Genomic DNA, 21,592 nt, shown 5'->3' with positions numbered 1-21,592 from the left:
TGTCATTTTCCTTGTAGATTCATTTTACCGGGCTTCATCGATTAACCTGAATGGCCCTTTAATTTAATTGCGCAATTATCTGTTCCATTCATGGAACTGTTCTTTCTTTGATGATTTTTACCCTTTCATTGGGCACAAATTCACCTGCCTCAGCCCGTGTAGTTACTGGTTTGCCTGTTTACCTGTTCACTCACCAATTAATATTGCTTACCCTGTGTTTGTCCCTGTTCAGGTATTATTTTGTTTACCTTCCTTATCCTTCGACCTCATTCACCTTTGGCTTCATGTTTGAACTCATTCATCCTTCGGTTCAACATATTTACCCCTTGACATTGTTCGCAATTTGACAGATACATGTAATTCGGTTACCTCGTTCACCTTTACGTAAACTACGTCTTGCCCTACCTGTAGACAAACGTTGACCCATGTGATGACCTTGTTTAACCTTAGACCTAGCTCACCTTTCAATTGACCTCACCCTACCTATAGACAGTCATTCACCCGTGTGATTTACCTTGCTTAACCTTTGACTTGGCTCACCTTTATCTACACCTTACCCTCCCTGTAGACAAACGTTTACCTGTGTGATTGACCTCACTCATCTTTATCTACACCTCACCCTACCTATAGACCAACGCTGACCCATGTGATTGACCTTGCTTAACCTTTGACCTCGCTCATTTTTTCATTGCCTTCATCTTTTGACCTTGTTCAAGTTGTCAAGGACCTCTCTAGTATACCCTGTGACTCTGTTTACAATTTGACCCTGTTACCCTACAGATGCGCCGACAGAGGGATGATCTTGCCCTTCGTATCCGAATACACGTGGCCGATTGAGGTGAGAGCCTTCCTGTACCTGGTAGGGTTACTCTACTGCTTCTTGGGCGTGGCCATCATCGCCGACATCTTCATGGGCGCCATAGAAAAGATCACGAGCAAGACGAGGAAGGTGAGTGTGAGATGTGTACCCATGTAGCTTTGGAGCTAGGAACAATTGCTTCGTTGCTTCAGATCTGGAGGTGTCAACAACCCACAGCTCTACAAATCTGGAGGTTTGAATGCTCAACAGATCTGGATTTTTGAGGCGTTAAAGTTCTTCACACCTGGAGTTTTGAGGTGTGAAAATTCTTTACACGTGGGAAGACATGCAAGCCTAAAATTATAGAGGTGGGAAAATTGTGTACACCAAGGGTTTTGAGGTGTGAAGTCGCCACTGTATGTTGTTTGAATAAATATTAATTAGCAATCAGAATAATTTCTCCAAGTCGGGTCCAAGATTCTGAACAAACGCTTGAGCTTACTGCTGCCATAAATATTATTGATTACAAGGAAAACATTCGTATTTAATGAGTCAAATGGCCTCGGCTGCATAGTATTCTCGCATTTGAGAAGGTGAAGAAAGAAGGAAGAAATAAAAGCATGAGCCACAGCAGATGAAAAAAAGAGCAAACAATCAAACGCATAACACAATTAAGTAAGTGACTTGACGAGAAGGCAAATTTTATCTGAAGCTCGTGGGGTATAGAGCATTTCCCCGTATTTTGCAGTTTTCATTACTTTCTGCAGATAACAGTGAGCCATATAAACCTCATTCTTGACACAATCACCCAACTGCAAATTGAACAAACCATCCCACTTAATTAATACAGTTTCTCTCTCTCATGAGGGTAAATAAGCGCTGAACAGCAGGAACTGTGATCCATGCCTTCATTCCCTTTTTGAATGATGAAGCATTCACCTGTTTAACCTGGATTTCCTCCTTTCAATCGACAGGTTTATTTGACTTCCGAGAAAGAAGACGAGCCGGAAGTGATAGAAGTGCGGATATGGAGCGACGCCGTGGCCAACTTAACCTTGATGGCCCTAGGGTCATCGGCACCCGAAATCCTCTTGGCCATCATCGAGGTCATTGCCAATAAATTCGAGGCAGGTGCCCTGGGCCCCGGCACGATTGTGGGATCGGCAGCTTTTAATCTCTTCGTCATCAGTGCCGTTTGCGTCCTTTCGATTCCTAATGGAGAGAGTAGAAGGATTAAAGACATCAAGGTGAGAAAATGACCGAATCTTTGAAAGATTGCGATCTTGAGCAGGATTGAGACATTGTAACAAAATACTCAAGGCGAGAGAGGAGGACATTTCCGGCGGAAATGTTCTCATCTTGGTTGAATTTAAATATACTTAAATTTACAAAAAAAAATATGGAAAGGGTTTTTGAGGACTAGCGCTGGCGTTTGTAGTCTTTGGTTGGGGAAATGTTAGTTACTCTCCGCAATAGATAAATAAATCAATCCATAGCTAGAGAAATAGCGACATTTTCTTCCTTACTGGTAGGTGTTCGCCGTGACGGCAGTGTTCTCCATCGTGGCGTACGTGTGGCTGCTCATCATCCTGAAGGCAGTGAGTCCGAACGAGGTGGAGGTGTGGGAGGCGGCCGTGACCTTCCTCATGTTCCCCCTGCTGGTCCTGCTGGCGTGGTTGGCCGAGAAGAACTTCTGCGGGGTGCCCAACAAGACGGACACGAGTAAACAGATTGAACTTGGCAATTTCCAACCAGGTGAGAGTAAGTTGATGTCGTTCCATGATTCCAGTTTTTCTGTTCCAGTTGCCACGATATTGTTGCTCTTAGTTTTGCGCTTCTTAAAACAATCACTTCCACTACCACTACTACTACCAATACTACTACTACTGTTACTACCACTACGGGCGCTGCTGATTGATTGTGGTGAGCTGCTGTGATGCTGCTGCTGCTGCTGCTGCTGCTGTTGCTGTGGTGCCGCTGCTGCTGGGTGGGTCTCCTCTTCCTCCTGCTCCTTCCGCTGCTGACACTGCTGTCATTACTACTACGTGTTGCTGTGAATGTTTTAGGGGAAGTTGTTGGATCTCACTTACGGAGTCCTGCGGAGCTGCCAAATACCTAGTTCATATGAGGGGTGCGACGGGTTTCGTGCTTCTACTACTACTACTACTACTACTACTACTACTACTACTACCTCTACCACCTCTACCACCCCTTGATTCTGCCGTTGCTACTACTACCACCAAAACAACAACTACTACCGCCACCATCCCTACTCGTACCGTAACTCATGATTTGGCTGTGAATGCGTCCAGAGGATCCATTCCTCTACAGTATCGTGAAACCGTGGGAGGAAACCCTCTGTTTGCTTCCGAAATCTCCCTTCCCCTCCCATGACCCAGTTAGCCCTTCACCATTCCTACACCATCTCCCTGTCACTGTTTTTCTTTAACGGTTTCTGTTTCATCTTAACTTCACTCTCTCTTTCCTCTTTCATCATTTATCTGCCATCTTTCCAACTAGAACTTCCCCTTCACCATTCTCTGTTTATTCGGCCTTCTCTCTTCATTTCTCGTCCCCATACTCTCTCTCTCTCTCTCTCTCTCTCTCTCTCTCTCTCTCTCTCTCTCTCCCGGATTCCTAGTGCTTTCTATGTGAGACCCACCGCTCACACTTCCAGACCAGAAACTCCCTAAGATCCTGTACAGCTCGCCCCAGGATACTTCCCGGAAACGCAGGGACCAGACTGCGTTGGTGGCGCCCCCTCTCTCCCCCCCCCCCCCCCTTTCATTTCCCCAATCTCCACCCGTCGCCCTTTTCAGCATTAGTTGTTTGGTGGGAAACAGTGTTTGTAGATAACAGCATGGTTTTGTATATAAAAATATTGTTAAGAAAGTGTCCACAAGGTATTCCAGCAAATATGTGTTGTATAGTGCAGACTTACATATACGTATACATATACTCGTATGCAGTCTGAACTATATTAGATATATATATATATATATATATATATATATATTATAGATATATACTATATATTAGATATATATATATATAGATATATATAATATATATATTAATATAAATAATATATATAGTAAAATACTTTAATAAGATGATTAATTATTAGAAGATATAAAATATTTTTTCATTATAGATGCTTGAAAAAGTTTTTTTTTCCTAATTTGAAATTCAAAACTTTACCCAAAACGAGGCAGATATCGCTGAAATTCCTCGTGGACATGCTGATGGAAATCTTAGTTTCTGTGTAATCTTGTCTATTAGATTTTTATGTGTATATATTATGTAGATTCACCAGATCGAGTGCAAATGTGTGAAGTATTTAGAATCGTATACTTAGAAACATGAAAGCACGTAGAACAGGCGGATGGTGATCCGACATCTGGCAGACATGCACGATACAAACAATTTAGCGGTTTTTTTTTTAATCAAAATCTTCGTCTGCGTATTCATATCAGTTATTTCTAATTTAGGTTTCCGATAATGTTATCATTTAGTGCTCTGAGAGCAAATTTTGACATGACAGCGGATTTCATGTAAAGAATCTACTCACACACACATACACAACACTTTATATATATAATAGTGTAATTTTATTAACCACACTGCCCTCTTGGAACCTCGATTTCTCCACAATTTGGAAACACTTGTAACTAGGAAGCAGAGTTCCAAGTCAAGAAAGAAGTGAGGTTAGATTCTGATGGCCTGCGCCGAGATTTGTCGCAAGGTAATTATCGTTACCCCAGACCCGAGATCGAATCTCGGCCGGGCATCAGAATAACTTCATTTCTTTCTAATTTGGAACGAGGCTTCGTAGGTCTCAAGCGTTTCCAAAACGTGAAGAAATCGAGAAGTTTAGAGTATTGTGGTTGGTAAAATGACAGTATCTGATAAAAAAAAAAAAAGCTCTAAACATATATTCATGAATGAAAACATCCTTCTTTTTATACATATCCATCAGCCACCACGATATTTACTGTTAAATTAAGCGCTCTTTTGACAGTGAGGCCAACAGCAGAAAACGAGCAAAGTGGAGCGATTCACTTTGCTTTCATGCATGTTGCCAGATGTATGATTATTATCCACTCCGTCAAATTGTTCTTAGCAAATCACGGAAGAGAAGCTACTTTCTTTTCTGTGTACGATTCATGTACAGTAGATGTAGATGAAGAATGCAATTGGGATTTATTTAAAAGTTCCCCAAGAGAATGGTGATAGTTTGGAAGTTCGATTTTATTGATATGTGGGATTTGATGTGTTAATATTGATATGGTACATGAAATCAAGTGCATTTTGGAATTTTTGTGATCATCTTTCAGAACAATATTATATTCTTGAGTTTAGTCTAACTATAGTCAGCAAGTGGTATTTTCAAATAAGGTTTTTTTTGAAGAGTGTACTTCTTATAATCCAGTTTTATCCAAAGGTACAGATTTGAAAGAAATTTTTTGTTTGCTTTGTTTTGGCCAAGTTTCGTTGGGAAGCTAATTAAGGAGGAATTTAAATGAAAATTTGACTTGAAATAAACGACGGAAATCCTGATGTTCATTTTTGTTCATCGACTTTGCAGTAAAGGATTGTGTGTTCAGTAGTGTTCATTTTAGCAGCCATTATTGTCATAGTCGGATGGTGGTTCAGTATTCTTTGTATTCAGTTTATCCCAATTAGTAACTTGAATAATATTAACATTAACATTATTGTTAATTAACAACTAATAATAGCATGATTAGAAAGCAAGCATGATATTTGATAGGTGTATAACACTGGTATCTTAGAGTTAAAAAGTTATCAATGCCTAATTAACATTTTTTTGTCATTTATAATATACCATTGTATATATATATATATAAAGCAGATAGATTGATAGATGATGCAAATTTTGAAATACCAAAGAAGAATGAAGTTTACCATAATGTACTGCATGGAGTTTACGCAGTGTAAAATCTACCAGGCCTTATAAATTATGTATAGTTTGTTATAGCCTATGTCTTTTGCAGCAGAAAATGATCAAATTACATGTTTTTATTACACAGGTATATATTAACCCCCCAACGAAATTGAAGTGAGGTTAGGCATTTAGCCGTGTCTGAACGTTTGTCTGTTTGTCTTTGCATAGCTTATCTCAGAAAATATATTTTTGTATTTCAGTGAAATTGTCAGAAGACTTGACTGGATTTTGAGGTAGATCCTAATCCGGTTGTGGACCTGGTTCTTCAGTCAGTCATGTTCATCGTTATCTTTTATTCAGTTATTTGTTACAGGTCATTAGTTTCTGCCGGATCTCCTGTTTCTAGTTTGTGTTTTTTATTGTGTGGTGTCTTGTAAATATCATGTAAATATGTGTTTGATTTATGTGGGTACATGATTGCTGAGAGTCTGTGTCCATTGCAGTGATTACTATTTGCTTCTACTGAAGAAAAATGTTGAATTATTTCATATTTACGCATGTAAGTTATTTTGGGTCTTCTTTACGTTGTGAATGATTCCTATTTTAAGTGTGAATTAATATACCGTCATTTTTAGGAAGATTAAAAATAATTTTATATTCGCAGTAGAGTTAAATTTGACATTTTTTTCTGCTCCAAACGATTTGCTCAAAAAATTCAAGTTGAAATCCTGGGTGTAAATGTTTGTGATTGTTTCATATTCATGCTGATGACACGTTTGGACATTCATTGTTGTCCATTTATTTATTTATTTATGAATCTAATTATTTATCTGCAACATGAAAGAAGTTATTTTGAAGTAGAGTTTTAAAATGAGAGTCTTACGATTTTTTCAACGCAAATAACTGAAGAGAAAATGAAATATTCATGAAATATTTAAGAGCACATTTCTGAAATTGTAGGAATATACAAACAGCCATCAAGATATTTTGTGCATAAAAAAAACCATTTTGAAAAAAAAAAAAGTTTTCTTCTATAGAAAAAGGGACAATATTGAGAATGTTCTCTTTCGTTCTATCATTGCCAAGGACGCTGGAGGTATCAGCCAAGTATGATTATAATAGGTAATTGCAGTTACAAGTCCATGAGTACTGTGAGCCCTGAGGAGGCGAAAATGTTTTCAAATCAGTCATTCAAGACTGCTCTTACACAAACGAATCAGTGTGCATGTATGTGACTATATTTATGCACATTTACTTTATATACGTGTACGTATTTACATACTGTACCTATGCATACACTACATATACATAGTTGCGCTTTATTTGTATGAGCTGAGTTACCCAACACGATCATCCTCATTTATTTTGCACCTCTGGAAAACCGATTGTTGAAAAGCACTCGCTTGCTTGCAATGTGACAAGGATTCTAATGACTGTCTTCTTTTTTTTCAAACTGTTAATGTAACTGCTCACAAGGCAACTTGTCAGTTCATAATGTATTGGAAAGCACAACAGGTATATATATATATATATATATATATATTATATATTATATATATATATTATATATAATATATATATATATATATAAATATATTATATGATATATTATATATATATATATATATTATATATATATAGATATTATTAATAATATATTATATATATATATATATTAGATATATATATATATATATATATATTATTTATATTATATATATATATATATATATATATAATATATATATATATATTCGAGAGAAAATCTGTCATAAACACTTTAGTCCAAGATGCAAGTTTACTGATACTTATCGGTAAGTGAAGACAAACACAATGAGTTCGAATGTTCAGGGGAACGTGAGCTGGGGTCAAGTTTTATTTGGTGCTGGAAGCGCCTTTGCGAAGTGTAAGTTAGCTTGGTTTATTTACATCGCTACGTTGTCCAGTGAGTTAAATCACGATTTGCAAATACTCGTCATTAGCGGAACTTTTGCTCTTTCAGCCGCACAAATAACTATGCGACACAATAAGTTTTTCTTATTGTTGCTGTAATCAATATAAGAATCCCCCCCTCCCGTGCGCATAGGCTACATGTTCAAGTCTTGTACCCACATCAAGGTCTCGACATCCTAACTGAAGACGACTTGGACGCTTACAGATTAGAGGTCAGGTAATAGAGCCTCCTTGGGAATGCAAATCTAATTACCTCTTCGCGGAATAAGACGCTCTTTAAACCCTTGAATTAGGCAATTCTTCTCCCTTTTTATCGGCCAGATACTGTAGAGTAAGGGGTGAGGGACGGTTCTCGAGTTCTTACGGGAGGGGAGAGAAAGGGGGAGTTGTTTGTGCGTTGTTTGTTGCTAATTGGATTATCAGATTCTCGGCACGTTGATTTATTCAAATATATTTTGTAGGGCAACGTTATCTCATAAATAGAGAAGAATTTTTGAAGGTTTTTTTTCCGTTAGTAAAGTCAACTTCCAAGATACTGACTTCAAATTAAGGCGATGTTTTCTCGCGGTGTACTTGTAGTAGACAGGCTTTCTCAAAATTATACCATCATATTGATAGACATGCGAACAAACTGAAGCAAGAGCTAACAAACAAACTTAGTTCGTCATCATCAGAATATGATTCCTTGGTTGTAAGGCTAACAAACACCATCTATAAGATTCCATCACAATCCATCCAAACGGTTTATTTTGTGGTAATAAAAGCAGTGTCGCTGGCTGTCGAGAAGTCCGACAAAATACAGTAGGAGACATGAAAACTTTTGGTAAAAAGAAAACCATCTTTATACCGAAAGGATAAAAAAACCCAGGAAATATTTCCAGATACAAAATACAGTTCACGTTCGACACTGAACTTTCTGCTGTGACATGTGATCTTGTTTGTCGCTCCCCCTTCTAGGTAGCAGAAGGGGTATGGCCTACCTGGCCTGAACACACTTGGGAGCCGGCCCCTTTTCGTGTTGGGTTACAGGTCTCTCTTGAATCCGTTTTTTACGAACTTTCCGGGCATGTTTGGGTCAGCGTTGTTGTTGTAATATTTTAAAAACATTGTTTTAAGTGGGTGAGGTGAATAGAGAATATTGCTGATGTAGGGTTGTCCAAAAAAATATTGCTTTTTAGCGTTTTTTTTTTTTAAATTAAAATCTGTGATATCAAACATGATTGAAGTGAAATAGTTTGTATAAATCTTTTCTTTTTAGACTTCATAATGAAAGACTGACCGAGTCATTTTAAGTATTGTCGACATTTTGGTTTTAGTCCTTTTCATCAAAATACAGATAATGCCGGTAGAGATATTTTGCAGTAGGATAATTCCAAGGATATTTTTGTTGTCGTTGTGAAGAATATGAGTTACATAACCAGAATTGTTTACATTCAGTAATATATTTGCCCTCTCTCTCTCTCTCTCTCTCTCTCTCTCTCTCTCTCTCTCTCTCTCTCTCTCTCGTTAAAAATCTGTTGCGGTACCCAAACACAAAGCTAGAACATCGTTGAAAAATCCAATTAGATATAATGTTATTGAAGTGATTTTTGTTAATTCGTTATCAGTGAAAACTAACTGTTTTCCACAGCCTTTGAAGTTCATTGAAAACAAAGGCAACAATTGAAAAGTGAAAAAATCAGAGGACATTGTAATATTATGTCATATTGCAGAATAATTACAACGTACTTGCAGTAGGTTGCAATTCTGTTTTTAGGTAATGCAGTTGGCAATTATTGTTTGAATTAGCATATTTTTAAAAAGTAAATCGAACGTTTATTGTGCTGGTGTTCTTTGAGTTGTATATTTTTGAAGTGATACGTAATTATAGTAGGTTCTAGTCGGTGCTTGTTGAAGTTGATTTGCGATACATAGCTGAGGCAAGGCTGTATTTTTAGAATTTCTGTGTCTGCGCGTTCGGGGATCTTTTCTCGTCTCATTTCGACCCGTTGGCGTTTACAGCATACCCCTAAAAAAGGCCCGCCGGGGAGCCCGGTAGATGGGCAAATTCTGTCGGACGTGCCCGACGTTGCCACCAGTACCTTGTCGAGTGTCGTACGAAAAATGTTAATTTGCTCACTTATGTGAGACTGTTACCTAATCCATTGTCTCGTCTTTTTTTGCTTGTATACTAAAAGCCAAGGCATGCTCAAGTTAAAAAGATCCATGATAAAACAGTCCTTTTTATTCTGTATTTTATGGGGCCCCTTTGACAACGGCAGTGTCGTACCTCCAGCACTTGTTTCAGATCACCGAGCACCGATTGCTGATTTCGCTGGTTTGCCCGGTATATGAGCCCGATGCCATGCATGCCCGCCGATCAGGCCCGCCCGCGTGGACATGCCTTATGGCCTGTCCACACTAGCGGGCATATTCGTCGGGCACTTCCAGCTATTTATATATTCTCTCGCTAATGGAGCGGTGTTACCAGGCAATTGCATCGTCCTGGCTCCAAACTCGTTCGGCCAGCATAGTGGAACTGGTTACGGGAACAGTGTCTGCTCGTCGGCCAGTGCCCGCTAGTGTTTCAGGTCATTAGTTATAGGAGCGTTGGCGGAAGTTAACATGGGGTAGTACCAACCTGACCAGCGACCGACAGACAGACACACAAACAGACCGGGGAGACGCTTAACATCCTCCTGACTTTGATTGTGCCTATAAATGTTTGTTTGCTTTAGGAAATGAGAGCGTCCCTGTCAACGGTGACAGGAATAGCATTCCCTGTTTTCTGTTATATATAAATCTTGATGGTCTTGGACTATGTGCTCATATTTGGCCGTACCCACCCAAACAGTTAGTCCCATAGCTCACGACCGGGCAATTTTAAAAGCCATCATTCACGTGTAGTTCTTCCTAACAATTACTAAGCACAGCAGCCCCTGAAAAAGTTGGGCACACTTGCTATGTTTACGTCATTATTATTGAATTTCTCAAACACCTTAACATTTAAAAGAAATTTATTACATCCAGCAGATGATGAATGAATACCACAGCAGTTATATAAAACATGCTTATATACGGCAGTTGTTTGAAGCGTTTCCTGCACAGTATACAAAACTTCGAATTTTTTAATTTTGTATAGTGATTCCTGAAAGAGTTCCTTGCTACAGTACTTCTTTCTGCTATATTCTATGTACAGCAGTATTTTATGCTTCTTTTTGATGCTGCTCTACTTCAAGAGCTTTCTATGTATGACAGTGAATTAAAGATTTTAACCTTTTATTTTAAAGGTTGGTTGTACAATAGTTCATAAACGCTTACCAGGGCTATACAGTTATGTACTGTAATAATGAAAAGAATTTCCGATGCACAGGAGCTCTTTAAAGAGTTTTCTATGCAAAGCAATTCACCAAAGAACGAGGCATTACGTACACAAATTATTTGAAGGTTTTACTCAGTACATTAAATTCTAGAAAATAGTGTTTTGTGTATATTAGTCATGTAAAAGAGTTACGCCAGTAGAGACGTTGAGTAAAATACACCTCGTATGAAATGAACGTAGCACATTTTCTGCAATATTCTGTTCCGTGTCAGCATCGCTCTTATTTAAACAGATGAGACTTGAAAAGAGATCAGGAGGCGTTTCCATGGTAACCGGATGACGCGCTGATGGTAACGTTATGATATTGCGTCATTTTATACCAGCCTTTATAAGGCAAATGCTTTCCTTCTATTATTATTATTATTATTATTATTATTATTATTATTATTATTATTATTATTATTATTATTGGTATGGTGATGAATAATACAGATAAAGATTTCATTATTTTGGCTACATTTTGGATATTATTATTATTATTATTATTATTATTATTATTATTATTATTTTTTTTTTTTTTTTTTTTTGCTCTATCACAGTCCTCCAATTTGACTGGGTGGTATTTATAGTGTGGGGTTCCGGGTTGCATCCTGCCTCCTTAGGAGTCCATCACTCTTCTTACTATGTGTGCCGTTTCTAGGATCACACACTTCTGCATGAGTCCTGGAGCTACTTCAGCCTCTAGTTTTTCTAGATTCCTTTTCAGGGATCTTGGGATCGTGCCTAGTGCTCCTATGATTATGGGTACGATTTCTACTGGCATATCCCATATCCTTCTTATTTCTATTTTCAGATCTTGATACTTATCCAATTTTTCCCTCTCTTTCTCTTCAACTCTGGTGTCCCATGGTATTGCGACATCAATGAGTGATACTTTCTTCTTGACCTTGTCAATCAACGTCACGTCTGGTCTGTTTGCACGTATCACCCTATCCGTTCTGATACCATAGTCCCAGAGGATATTTGCCTGATCGTTTTCTATCACTCCTTCAGGTTGGTGCTCGTACCACTTATTACTGCAAGGTAGCTGATGTTTCTTGCACAGGCTCCAGTGGAGGGCTTTTGCTACTGAATCATGCCTCTTTTTGTACTGGTTCTGTGCAAGTGCCGGGCATTCACTTGCTATGTGGTTTATGGTTTCACTTTTCGTATTGCACTTCCTACATATGGGAGAGATGTTATTTCCGTCTATCGTACTTTGAACATATCTGGTTCTTAGGGCCTGATCTTGTGCCGCTGTTATCATTCCTTCAGTTTCCTTCTTTAGCTCTCCCCTCTGTAGCCATTGCCAATTGTCATCGCTGGCTAGTTCTTTAGTCTGTCTCATGTATTGTCCGTGCATTGGTTTGTTGTGCCAGTCCTCTGTTCTTTCTGTCTTTCTCCTGTCTCTGTATAGTTTCTGGGTCTTCGTCTGCTTTTATTAGTCCTTCTTCCCATGCACTCTTTAGCCACTCGTCTTCACTGGTTTTCAGATATTGCCCCAGTGCTCTGTTTTCGATGTTGACGCAGTCCTCTATACTTAGTAGTCCTCTCCCTCCTTCCTTTCGTGTTATGTATAGTCTGTCCGTATTTGCTCTTGGGTGTAGTGCTTTGTGTATTGTCATATGTTTCCTGGTTTTCTGATCTATGCTGCGGAGTTCTGCCTTCGTCCATTCCACTATTCCTGCGCTGTATCTGATTACTGGCACTGCCCATGTGTTTATGGCTTTTATCATATTTCCGGCGTTGAGTTTTGACTTGAGTATCGCCTTGAGTCTCTGCATATATTCTTTCCTGATCGTGTCCTTCATCTCTTGGTGTTTTATATCTCCTCCTTCCATTATTCCCAGGTATTTGTATCCTGTCTCATCTATGTGTTTGATGTTGCTCCCATCTGGTAGCTTTATCCCTTCAGTTCTCGTTACTTTGCCTTTTTGTATGTTGACTAAGGCGCATTTTCTATTCCAAACTTCATCCTGATGTCCCCAGATACAATCCTTACAGTCTGGATTAGGGTATCTATTTCCTTGATGCTCTTACCATACAGCTTGATGTCGTCCATGAACATCAGATGGTTGATTCTGTTGCCTCTTTTCTTGAGTTGGTACCCGGCATCCATCTTCTGTAGTACTTTTGTCATGGGAATCATGGCTACTACGAAGAGTAGTGGGGACAGTGAGTCGCCCTGGAAGATCCCTCTCCTGATATTAACCTCTGCTAGTCTTATTCCAGAGCTTGTAAGTATTGTATTCCAGTTGCGCTTGTATTTTTGAGGAAGCTGATGGTATTTACCTCTGCCCCATATATTTTCAGGCATTCTATTAGCCATGTGTGTGGTATCATGTCGAAGGCTTTCTTATAGTCTATTTACCTCTGCCCCATATATTTTCAGGCATTCTATTAGCCATGTGTGTGGTATCATGTCGAAGGCTTTCTTATAGTCTATCCACGCCATGCTTAGGTTGGTTTTCCTTCTCCTACTGTTCTTCATTACCATTTTGTCTATCAGGAGCTGGTCTTTTGTGCCCTACACTTCCTTCTGCAGCCTTTCTGTTGGTGGGGGATGGATGGTGTTTGTCTCCTCTAGGTAGTTGTATAGCCTTTCACTGATGATACCTGTTAGTAACTTCCACATTATTGGTAGGCAGGTGATAGGCCTGTAGTTACTGGCTATATTTCCCTTACTCTTGTCTTTTTGTACTAAGGATGTTCTTCCTGTGGTCATCCATTTGGGTGCTTGGTGATTTGAGATACAATGCTGGAGTTGTTCTGCTATTCGTGGGTGTAGGGCCTTGAAGTTTTTGAGCCAGTATCCATGGACTTCATCGGGACCTGGGGCTTTCCAGTTTGGCATTTTCTTTAGTTGGTGTCTGACTGTGTCTGTCGTGATGTCTGTGAATCTTTGTTTTATTCTCTCTGTTTCTTCTTCCTTGACTTCCTGGAGCCATGTTGCATGTTTGTTGTGTGATACCGGATTGCTCCATATGTTTTCCCAGAGTCTCTTACTTGGTTCGGCTTCGGGAATTTCTGGGTGGTTGTCTTCCCCTCTTAGTTGGCTGTATAGTCTTTTCTGGTTGGTTCCGAATAGTTTGTTCTGTTGGTATCCCTTATTCCTGTTCATGTACCGTTGGATCTTATGTGCTTTGACCTTAAGCCTCTGTTTTACATCTTCTATTGTGTTGTTTAATCCCTCTCTTGTACTTTGTATTTCTCGTTGAGTTCCTCCCTTGTTTTCTTGCTTCTTAGCCTTTTTTCTGCCATCTCTTTCAGTTTACTCAAGTCAGATCTCATCACCTGATTTGCTTTTCCCAACCAAGCGCCTTTTCCCAAGGGGGAGGTTGCTGTTTTTTTGGTTGCTGTTGGGTTGGTTTGTGCTGGTGGTGGTTGGGGTGTTCGGGGAATTCCCATCAGTTCTGCTACTAATCTTGCTCCTGCATATGTCAAGTTATTTGTTTCTGTGATACTGGTGGTCTGTAGTAATGCCAGTATTTCATTGACCTCACTTGTTTTCTCCCTTAATTTCTTGGTGTTGTAGGCTTTCATGGAGGGGATCTTTGTTCTCTCTGTATCTGGCTCCATCCATTGTCTAATCTTTTCTACCCATTCCGTCCTCTCTGTTACTTCGTCGGTGTTTCTTCGTGTGTCGTTGTTGATACCTCATCCTCCCTGTCGTCTTCTGTGGCATCGTCTCTCAGTTCGTCTTCGTGTAATTCGTTGTCGTGTGACATTTCCCTTTCCAGTTCTTCTCTTTCTGTTGGGGAGAGCCAGTTCTTTTTCTTTATGTTCCTTGCTTGGTCTGCCAGCCTCTGCTCTGTTTGGGGGGTGTTATTCTCTCATTCCAGATGTTGACCAATCTTCTTCTATATCCTCTCTGCTCCGTCGGGTTGCTTCTGATGTAGCATCTCCATATTTCCTTATTTTCTTCTCTTGTCCATTTCTTCCTTTTTGCCTCTGTACTCCAATCTCAGGCTGTTTATTATTGTCGTTGTGGTGATCATTGCTGGGATGACGACCTCCAAGTACCTGACCGTCTTCCCCTTCAATTGGGTTGAATACCTGGTTGCCGGACGAAGCTCCTCTGTTGCCAGAGTTTTCCATTTACGTCGTTGTCGTTTAATCCTTCATTTCTTTCCATCATTGCTGAGTTTTGCTATTTAACCCATAGCTGGACCCTACCCCATCAGGGATAGGTACTCATTTACAGCTGAGTAGACTGAGGAAATTATGGTAAAGATCCTTTCCCAAGGAATCAACGCCGAGGAGAGCGGTCACCCATCCAACGACTGACCAGAGCCAATGTTGCTTAACTTGACTTAAGTCTATTGACGACCTAACCCACTCCTCCACGGCGCCACTTTATTATTATTATTATTATTATTATTATTATTATTATTATTATTATTATTATTATTATTTTATTATTATTATTATTATTATTATTATTATTATAAGGCTGAAGCCATATAAAAGTAGACCTCTGAAATGAAGCGTTATTAAAACGCACAGAGGGAGGCTCACTGATTCCACTAACGAGGGGGATTTATGACGGAGGGGAAAAGACCGGAAGTCATTTAGATATCAAAATAGCGGCAGTCTTTTTCATTTTCAATTAAATGGCTTTCTTTTGGGCATAAACTTCAAACTTAAAGCAGTATGCTCAAGCTATAGGTGTGTGGCGGGTTAGATGACATCGACAGCAACAGGAATAATAATAATAATTACAATAATAGTGTTTTTGTTTAATTTTTAGAGAATAGTCTACTCTCAGACATTCGTTCCCGCCTAATGTGCTCAGTCTACTGTAAAGCTGGAGTTGAAATAATAATAATAATAATAATAATAATAATAATAATAATAATACTGGAATGAATAGCATAGTGATAATAAACATTTTTATATATAGTTATTCAAATATCTACATTCATAAACCTTATATGACTATATGCGTATACAGTATTCCGTGTAATGTCAGTTATACTATATAGTTAATAGATACTCATAGGATGTGTCGTAGGAAGATATGAGACCTTACCTTACCTTACCTTACAGACCTTACATCTTGTTCGGGTTGCCCCAGGTCCCTCAGTGTGAGGCACCTCTAATGTCTACCAGAGAGTTGCTAGTACATCTTCCGGTATATTTTGCATCTTCCAATCTTGGATGGTCTGGGATGCAGTTTAGATATTTGTCGAGCTTATTCTTAAACACATCTACGCTCACTCCTGATATATTCCTCAGATGAGCTGGCAACGCATTGAATAGACGCTGCATTATCGATGCTGGTGCGTAGTGGATTAATGTCCTGTGTGCTTTCCTTATTTTTCCTGGTATAGTTTTGGGCACTATTAATCTACCTCTGCTTGCTCTTTCTGATATTTTTAGTTCCATGATATTTTCTGCTATTCCTTCTATCTGTTTCCATGCCTGAATTATCATGTAGCGTTCTCTTCTCCTTTCTAGACTATATAATTTTAAGAATTGTAGTCTTTCCCAGTAGTCTAGGTCCTTAACTTCTTCTATTCTAGCTGTAAAGGACCTTTGTACACTCTCTATTTGTGCAATATCCTTTTGATAGTGTGGGTACCATATCATATTGCAATATTCAAGTGGACTACGAACATATGTTTTATAAAGCATAATCATGTGTTCAGCTTTTCTTGTTTTGAAGTGCCGTAACAACATTCCCATTTTTGCTTTACATTTTGCCAACAGAGTTGCTATTTGATCATTGCATAACATGTTTCCTATTCATCATCACACCAAGGTCTTTAACTGCTTCCTTATTTGTGATGGTCTCATTATTAGGTCCCTTATATGCATATAGCTTTCTTTCTCTGTCTCCATAATTTATTGATTCAAATTTATCAGAGTTAAATACCATCCTATTTACCTCTGCCCAATCATATACTTTGTTAAGGTCTCTTTGTAGAGCGTTTCCTATCTTCATCACAAGTAATTTCTCTACTTATTCTTGTGTCATCTGCGAAACTACTCACTACCGAATCTTTAACATTATTGTCTATGTCTTCAATCATAATAACAAACAGTATTGCAGCTAACACCGTACCTTGCGGCACACCGGATATTACCTTGGCTTCATCCGATTTCTCGTCGTTTGCAATAACTATCTGTTTTCTGTTGTGTAAAAATTCTTTTAACCATTTTTTCCTACTTTATCCACGATATTGTGTTTTCTAATTTTCTGCGCTAATATATTATGGTCTACTTTATCAAAAGCTTTTGCAAAGTCTAAATAAACCACATCTGTTTCATTTCCGCTTTTCATATTTTTGAATATGTTCTCACGGTGGACTAACAGTTGGGTTTGTGTACTTTTTCCGGGTACGAAACCATGTTGTCCTTTATTAAACAAATTATTTTTTATTAAATGTTTCATAATATTTTTCTTCATTACCCCTTTCATACACTTTCATAATATGTGATGTTAGACTCACAGGCCATAATTACTTGCCTCTAGTCTTGATCCACTTTTGAAAGTAGGGGTAATATATGCTAATTTTGCTCATCATCATATCTTGCCTGTATCTACACTTTGTCTTAATAATATTGCAAGTGGCTTGCGATAGAATGAACTACTTTCTTTAACAAAATAGCAGGATTCCATCTGGCCCTGCAGCAGCTCCATTTTTAATTTCATTAATAGCCTGCACAATATCGGCTTCCATTAATATCTATGTCAGCTAAATATTCACTATTTTCATCCCTTACTTCTATATCATTATCTTCATTATCTATTCTAGGGGTGAATTCTCTCTTATATCGTTCTGCCAGTATGTTTTGCAAATTTCCTTTTTTTCATTCGTTATCTCCCTCAATTCTCAGAGGGCCACATTTCTATTCTTCTTTTATTCATCTTCTTCGCATATGAGTATAATAGTTTTGTTTTGGGGTTTTGCTTGATATTTAATAGGGTTTTTTCTTCCAAGTCCCGTTTTCATTTTCTTTTGATTGTATAATCTTTTGTTCTGCATTTTCTATCTTACTTTTTAGTTCTATAACTTTCCATGCATTTTTTCTTTTGCAAGACCTTTTTTCCACTTTCTGATTTTCTGGAACAAGATCCTTCTGTCTCTTGGTATGCATGAATGATGTTTACTTTTCTTCTTCGGTATATATTTTTCCACTATTTTCTCCAATATTTTATATAATATCTCCGTATTTACCCTTATGTCATCACTTACGAAATGTTATCCCAATCTTTGTTTAATTCTTCATTAATTTCTGACCATTTTATATTTTTACTGTAAGAAGTTGTATTTTCCATATCCTTCCCACTTTTTCATTTCTTGATTATCTCTATTTTCACTTGCTTTGGAATGAACTGTTAATTCTAGGACATTATGGTCTGAAATACTCACATTATAAACTATTATTTCTTTAACATAATTCATCTCGTTCACAAATACTAGGTCTAAAGTATTTTCCTTTCTTGTTGCAGGTGATTTATTTGTTGAATGTTGTATTCTAGTAGCATATCCTAATAGCTTTTCAATTGCCTCTTATCTTCTGCACTACTATTACTCTCTTTTTTATATGTATAAGTACAACCACAATCTCCTATTCGTTCTTTCCATTCTACGAAGGAAAGTTGAAGTCACCAGATAGGAGAATAGTCCAGTCCTTGTGATTTCTACATATATCATCCAATTTTTTCAATTATTAAGTCAAACTCTTTAGTATTAGGGGTCTATATATTACTATGTTCATCAATTTTTCAGATTCAAATTCTACCGCTATTAGTTCACATTCTGAGTTACTATATTTCTCATATATTTTTCCTTGTTTTTTGTCTTTCCCATATATTAGCGGTTCCCGGCCCCCTTGATTCCTATTTTTTTCTATCTGATCTATAAGTTTGGAACCCTTTTATTTGATCATCATTCCCAGTCTCTTGGGAATACCAGGTTTCACTTATATTCATTATATCTATTTTCTTTTCATTTTGGGTTAGTTCTTCTAAGTACTCTATTTTTCTTTTTGAGTTACTCGTAACTAAACCCTGCGCATTCATCACTATGATGGTTTGCGTGTTTTCTCCTTCATTTAATACTGGTAGTAATAAGGATTTTCCCATGTCTCTTTCCTGTTCTGGTATGTTGTTCTTTTTTTTCATTTCCAGAAATTCTGACATTAAAAATCCAACTTTTCCATATTTGATTTGCTTCCTTCATCATAATTATTAATTTTGTGTCTGAATCTGCAATTTTCTCCGTTTCTGCAATATCCTCTTGCATAATAAATACAGTTATTATCTCTTGAGTAGAATTTCGGAGCTGATGCTTTGAAATTTTTTGCTGACACCTCTGCATATCTCATTGGTGGTTTGCTTTTTCTCTTTTACCTGATATTCTTGATTTCTCTCTTTATTTGTTTTTCTTTCTTATTTTGGATTTTATTACTTGGTTGGTTATTTATTTGATTATGATTCATGGCTACAGGGTGCATATATTTGCATTTTTTGTCGAACTTACATCCTTTTCCTTCTTTTGGTTTTTACATATTTTTGGATGCAGATCTCTGCAATCATCCCCATATCCATCTAATTATGCACATTTACCATATATTTCATAGTTTTGACATATCTTAGGATGTTTGTAGTAACATCTTTCTCCAAATCTGCAATTCCCTCTTTTCAAAAGGTTGCAGATTTTGTCTTTCTTGTCTATTTTTTCCTCTTTCCCGTCATTGTATAGATCTGGGTAGAGCCTCTTCGGGATTTGCTTTTCTGTTGTCATATCGTAATTTATTTCTTCGTAGGTATTGCTGCTTTATTGCCTCATATGTAGTATCAATGAGTATCTCTGCATCCATACTTTTATCTTGTTCTTTGTTTCCTTATTTTTTTCGTCATTTCATTTTTGTTTACTTCTCTTCCGTTTTCCTCTTCTTCTTTTTCTTCTTCTTCTTCCTCTTCCTCTTCTTCTTCATCCTCAACTATTTGTACATTCAATCTTGATTTAATAACATTGTCTATCCATGATAGACAATGTTATTAAATCAAGAGAGAGAGAGAGAAGAGAGAGAGAGAGAGAGAGAGAGAGAGAGAGAGAGAGAGAGAGAGAGAGAGAGAAGGGTATCACGAATTAAAATTTGTAGATGTTATGGGTTGAGATAAAATTACTAAGTATAAAGAAGAAGGAAGGGACATCGGCCAAACCCTATGTGTGAGACATTAGCATAGGCTGTGGGTTAACTGCGTCGTTGCCTGGTTACTGGTGATCAAAACAGAGAGAGAGAGAGAGAGAGAGAGAGAGAGAGAGAGAGAGAGAGAGAGAGAGAGAGAGAGAGAGGAGAGAGAGAGAGAGAGGATTAAGTAATAAGTATTTCTCGCCTCTCCTCTCCTCCATAACCTTATTTCCATATCTTTGCCTGCCAGGAGGCTTTTAGCATCGGTCATATTCTTGGGAATCTATGATGGACTGAAGTGGAAAAAGTGGTCCCGCACAAGGCCACTTCACTTCGCAAATGCTGTTGCTCCCAGTGAAGTAGAAAAAAATGTATATAATAAGAGAAAGCCATTCCTAACCATTAAGTTTATTCAGAAAAAAATCTACATGTATTATGTACGAATATTTATTTTGTTTTAAATATTTTCGTGTTTTTATTCAGTTTTATCAGGTGTTATTATTATTATTATTATTATTATTATTATTATTATTATTATTATTTTATTTTATTATTATTATTATTACCCTATACAATGTTTGGCAAGTCGAAAATAATATAAAGAAAGGATTGTCGAAAGAAAAGTTCCTGCTTGCATAATTCATTTAATTATTGAAATATGCCCCCTTTTTATGTGGTTTATATTAATAGAAAATAAGTCACCCGTCAACTCGTGGATTTTTTTATTTGTGAACGTGCCATTATTCAGAACTTTGTTAAAGAACCTTAATGTATATTGATTATTTTAAGGGCAGAATATTCGAAAAGATGCTTTGCTCCCAGAGTAGCCCGTCATAGCAAGGCATAGATAGTTCTTATTGACCAGATTTAAATGTCAGTGACGTCAGAGTTAGTGAAATGTGGGAATGCAATACCGTAGAGTTTATTTACCAGTTTTTTTTTTTTATTCATGTTTCAGTATTTTTATTTATCAATTGATTTCAGATTTTTGCTTCATTTCTGTACTGTATAATTTCACATTTATAATTATGATATAATGAAAGCAATTGATTTCTTTGAAGACAATTGACACAACTAATACTGCCTTTTTGTCGACAAATCCGTGCAAGGTTGCAATGGTACAGTTGGTCTTTTATATTGAAAAAAAGAAAACCTTATTAGCTGAAACCACTGAAAAAGAAAGATAGGCAGAGTGCCAAGTAATTTCGTGTATTTGTGCCCTGAAGATGTGTTAAATACATGAAAGTACTTGGCACTCTGTCTGTCTTTTCAAAATTTTCCCAGTAGCTTCAGTTAATAAACAAAATCACATGCTTACTTTTGTGATTTCTTAGTATTGAGAAAACTTTGTCATTGCTCTTGCTACAATGCACCTTCAGAGAAAGTTGTATGCCTCGTAAATTTGGTGGTTTTCAAACGAGAGAGAGAGAAAAATAAAGTAAAATAG

At 37.6% G+C, this 21,592-nt stretch overlaps 1 protein-coding gene across 14 annotated transcripts in view; it reads left to right on the top strand.

Annotated features, from left to right (window-relative positions):
• LOC135214456 (sodium/calcium exchanger Calx-like) overlaps window positions 1-21,592 on the top strand; it is a 256,399-nt gene that overhangs the window by 165,051 nt on the left and 69,756 nt on the right. For 6 of the 14 annotated variants that reach the window (XM_064248772.1, XM_064248773.1, XM_064248771.1 and 3 more), the window contains exons 3-6: window positions 781-949; window positions 1,774-2,046; window positions 2,332-2,554; window positions 6,792-6,827. In XM_064248772.1, the coding sequence (XP_064104842.1) occupies window positions 781-949; window positions 1,774-2,046; window positions 2,332-2,554; window positions 6,792-6,827 (701 nt within the window). Of the gene's footprint in view, window positions 1-780; window positions 950-1,773; window positions 2,047-2,331; window positions 2,561-6,791; window positions 6,828-21,592 lie in introns of all 14 variants that reach the window. The other 8 variants (XM_064248776.1, XM_064248769.1, XM_064248774.1 and 5 more) reach the window with 2 other exon arrangements.

This window comes from Macrobrachium nipponense, chromosome 45 (genome assembly GCF_015104395.2).
Source record: "Macrobrachium nipponense isolate FS-2020 chromosome 45, ASM1510439v2, whole genome shotgun sequence".
In the NCBI taxonomy this organism is placed as follows: domain Eukaryota; kingdom Metazoa; phylum Arthropoda; class Malacostraca; order Decapoda; family Palaemonidae; genus Macrobrachium; species Macrobrachium nipponense.
Note: the sequence above shows the minus strand (reverse complement) of the source record. Positions and strands in the feature narration are given on the sequence as shown.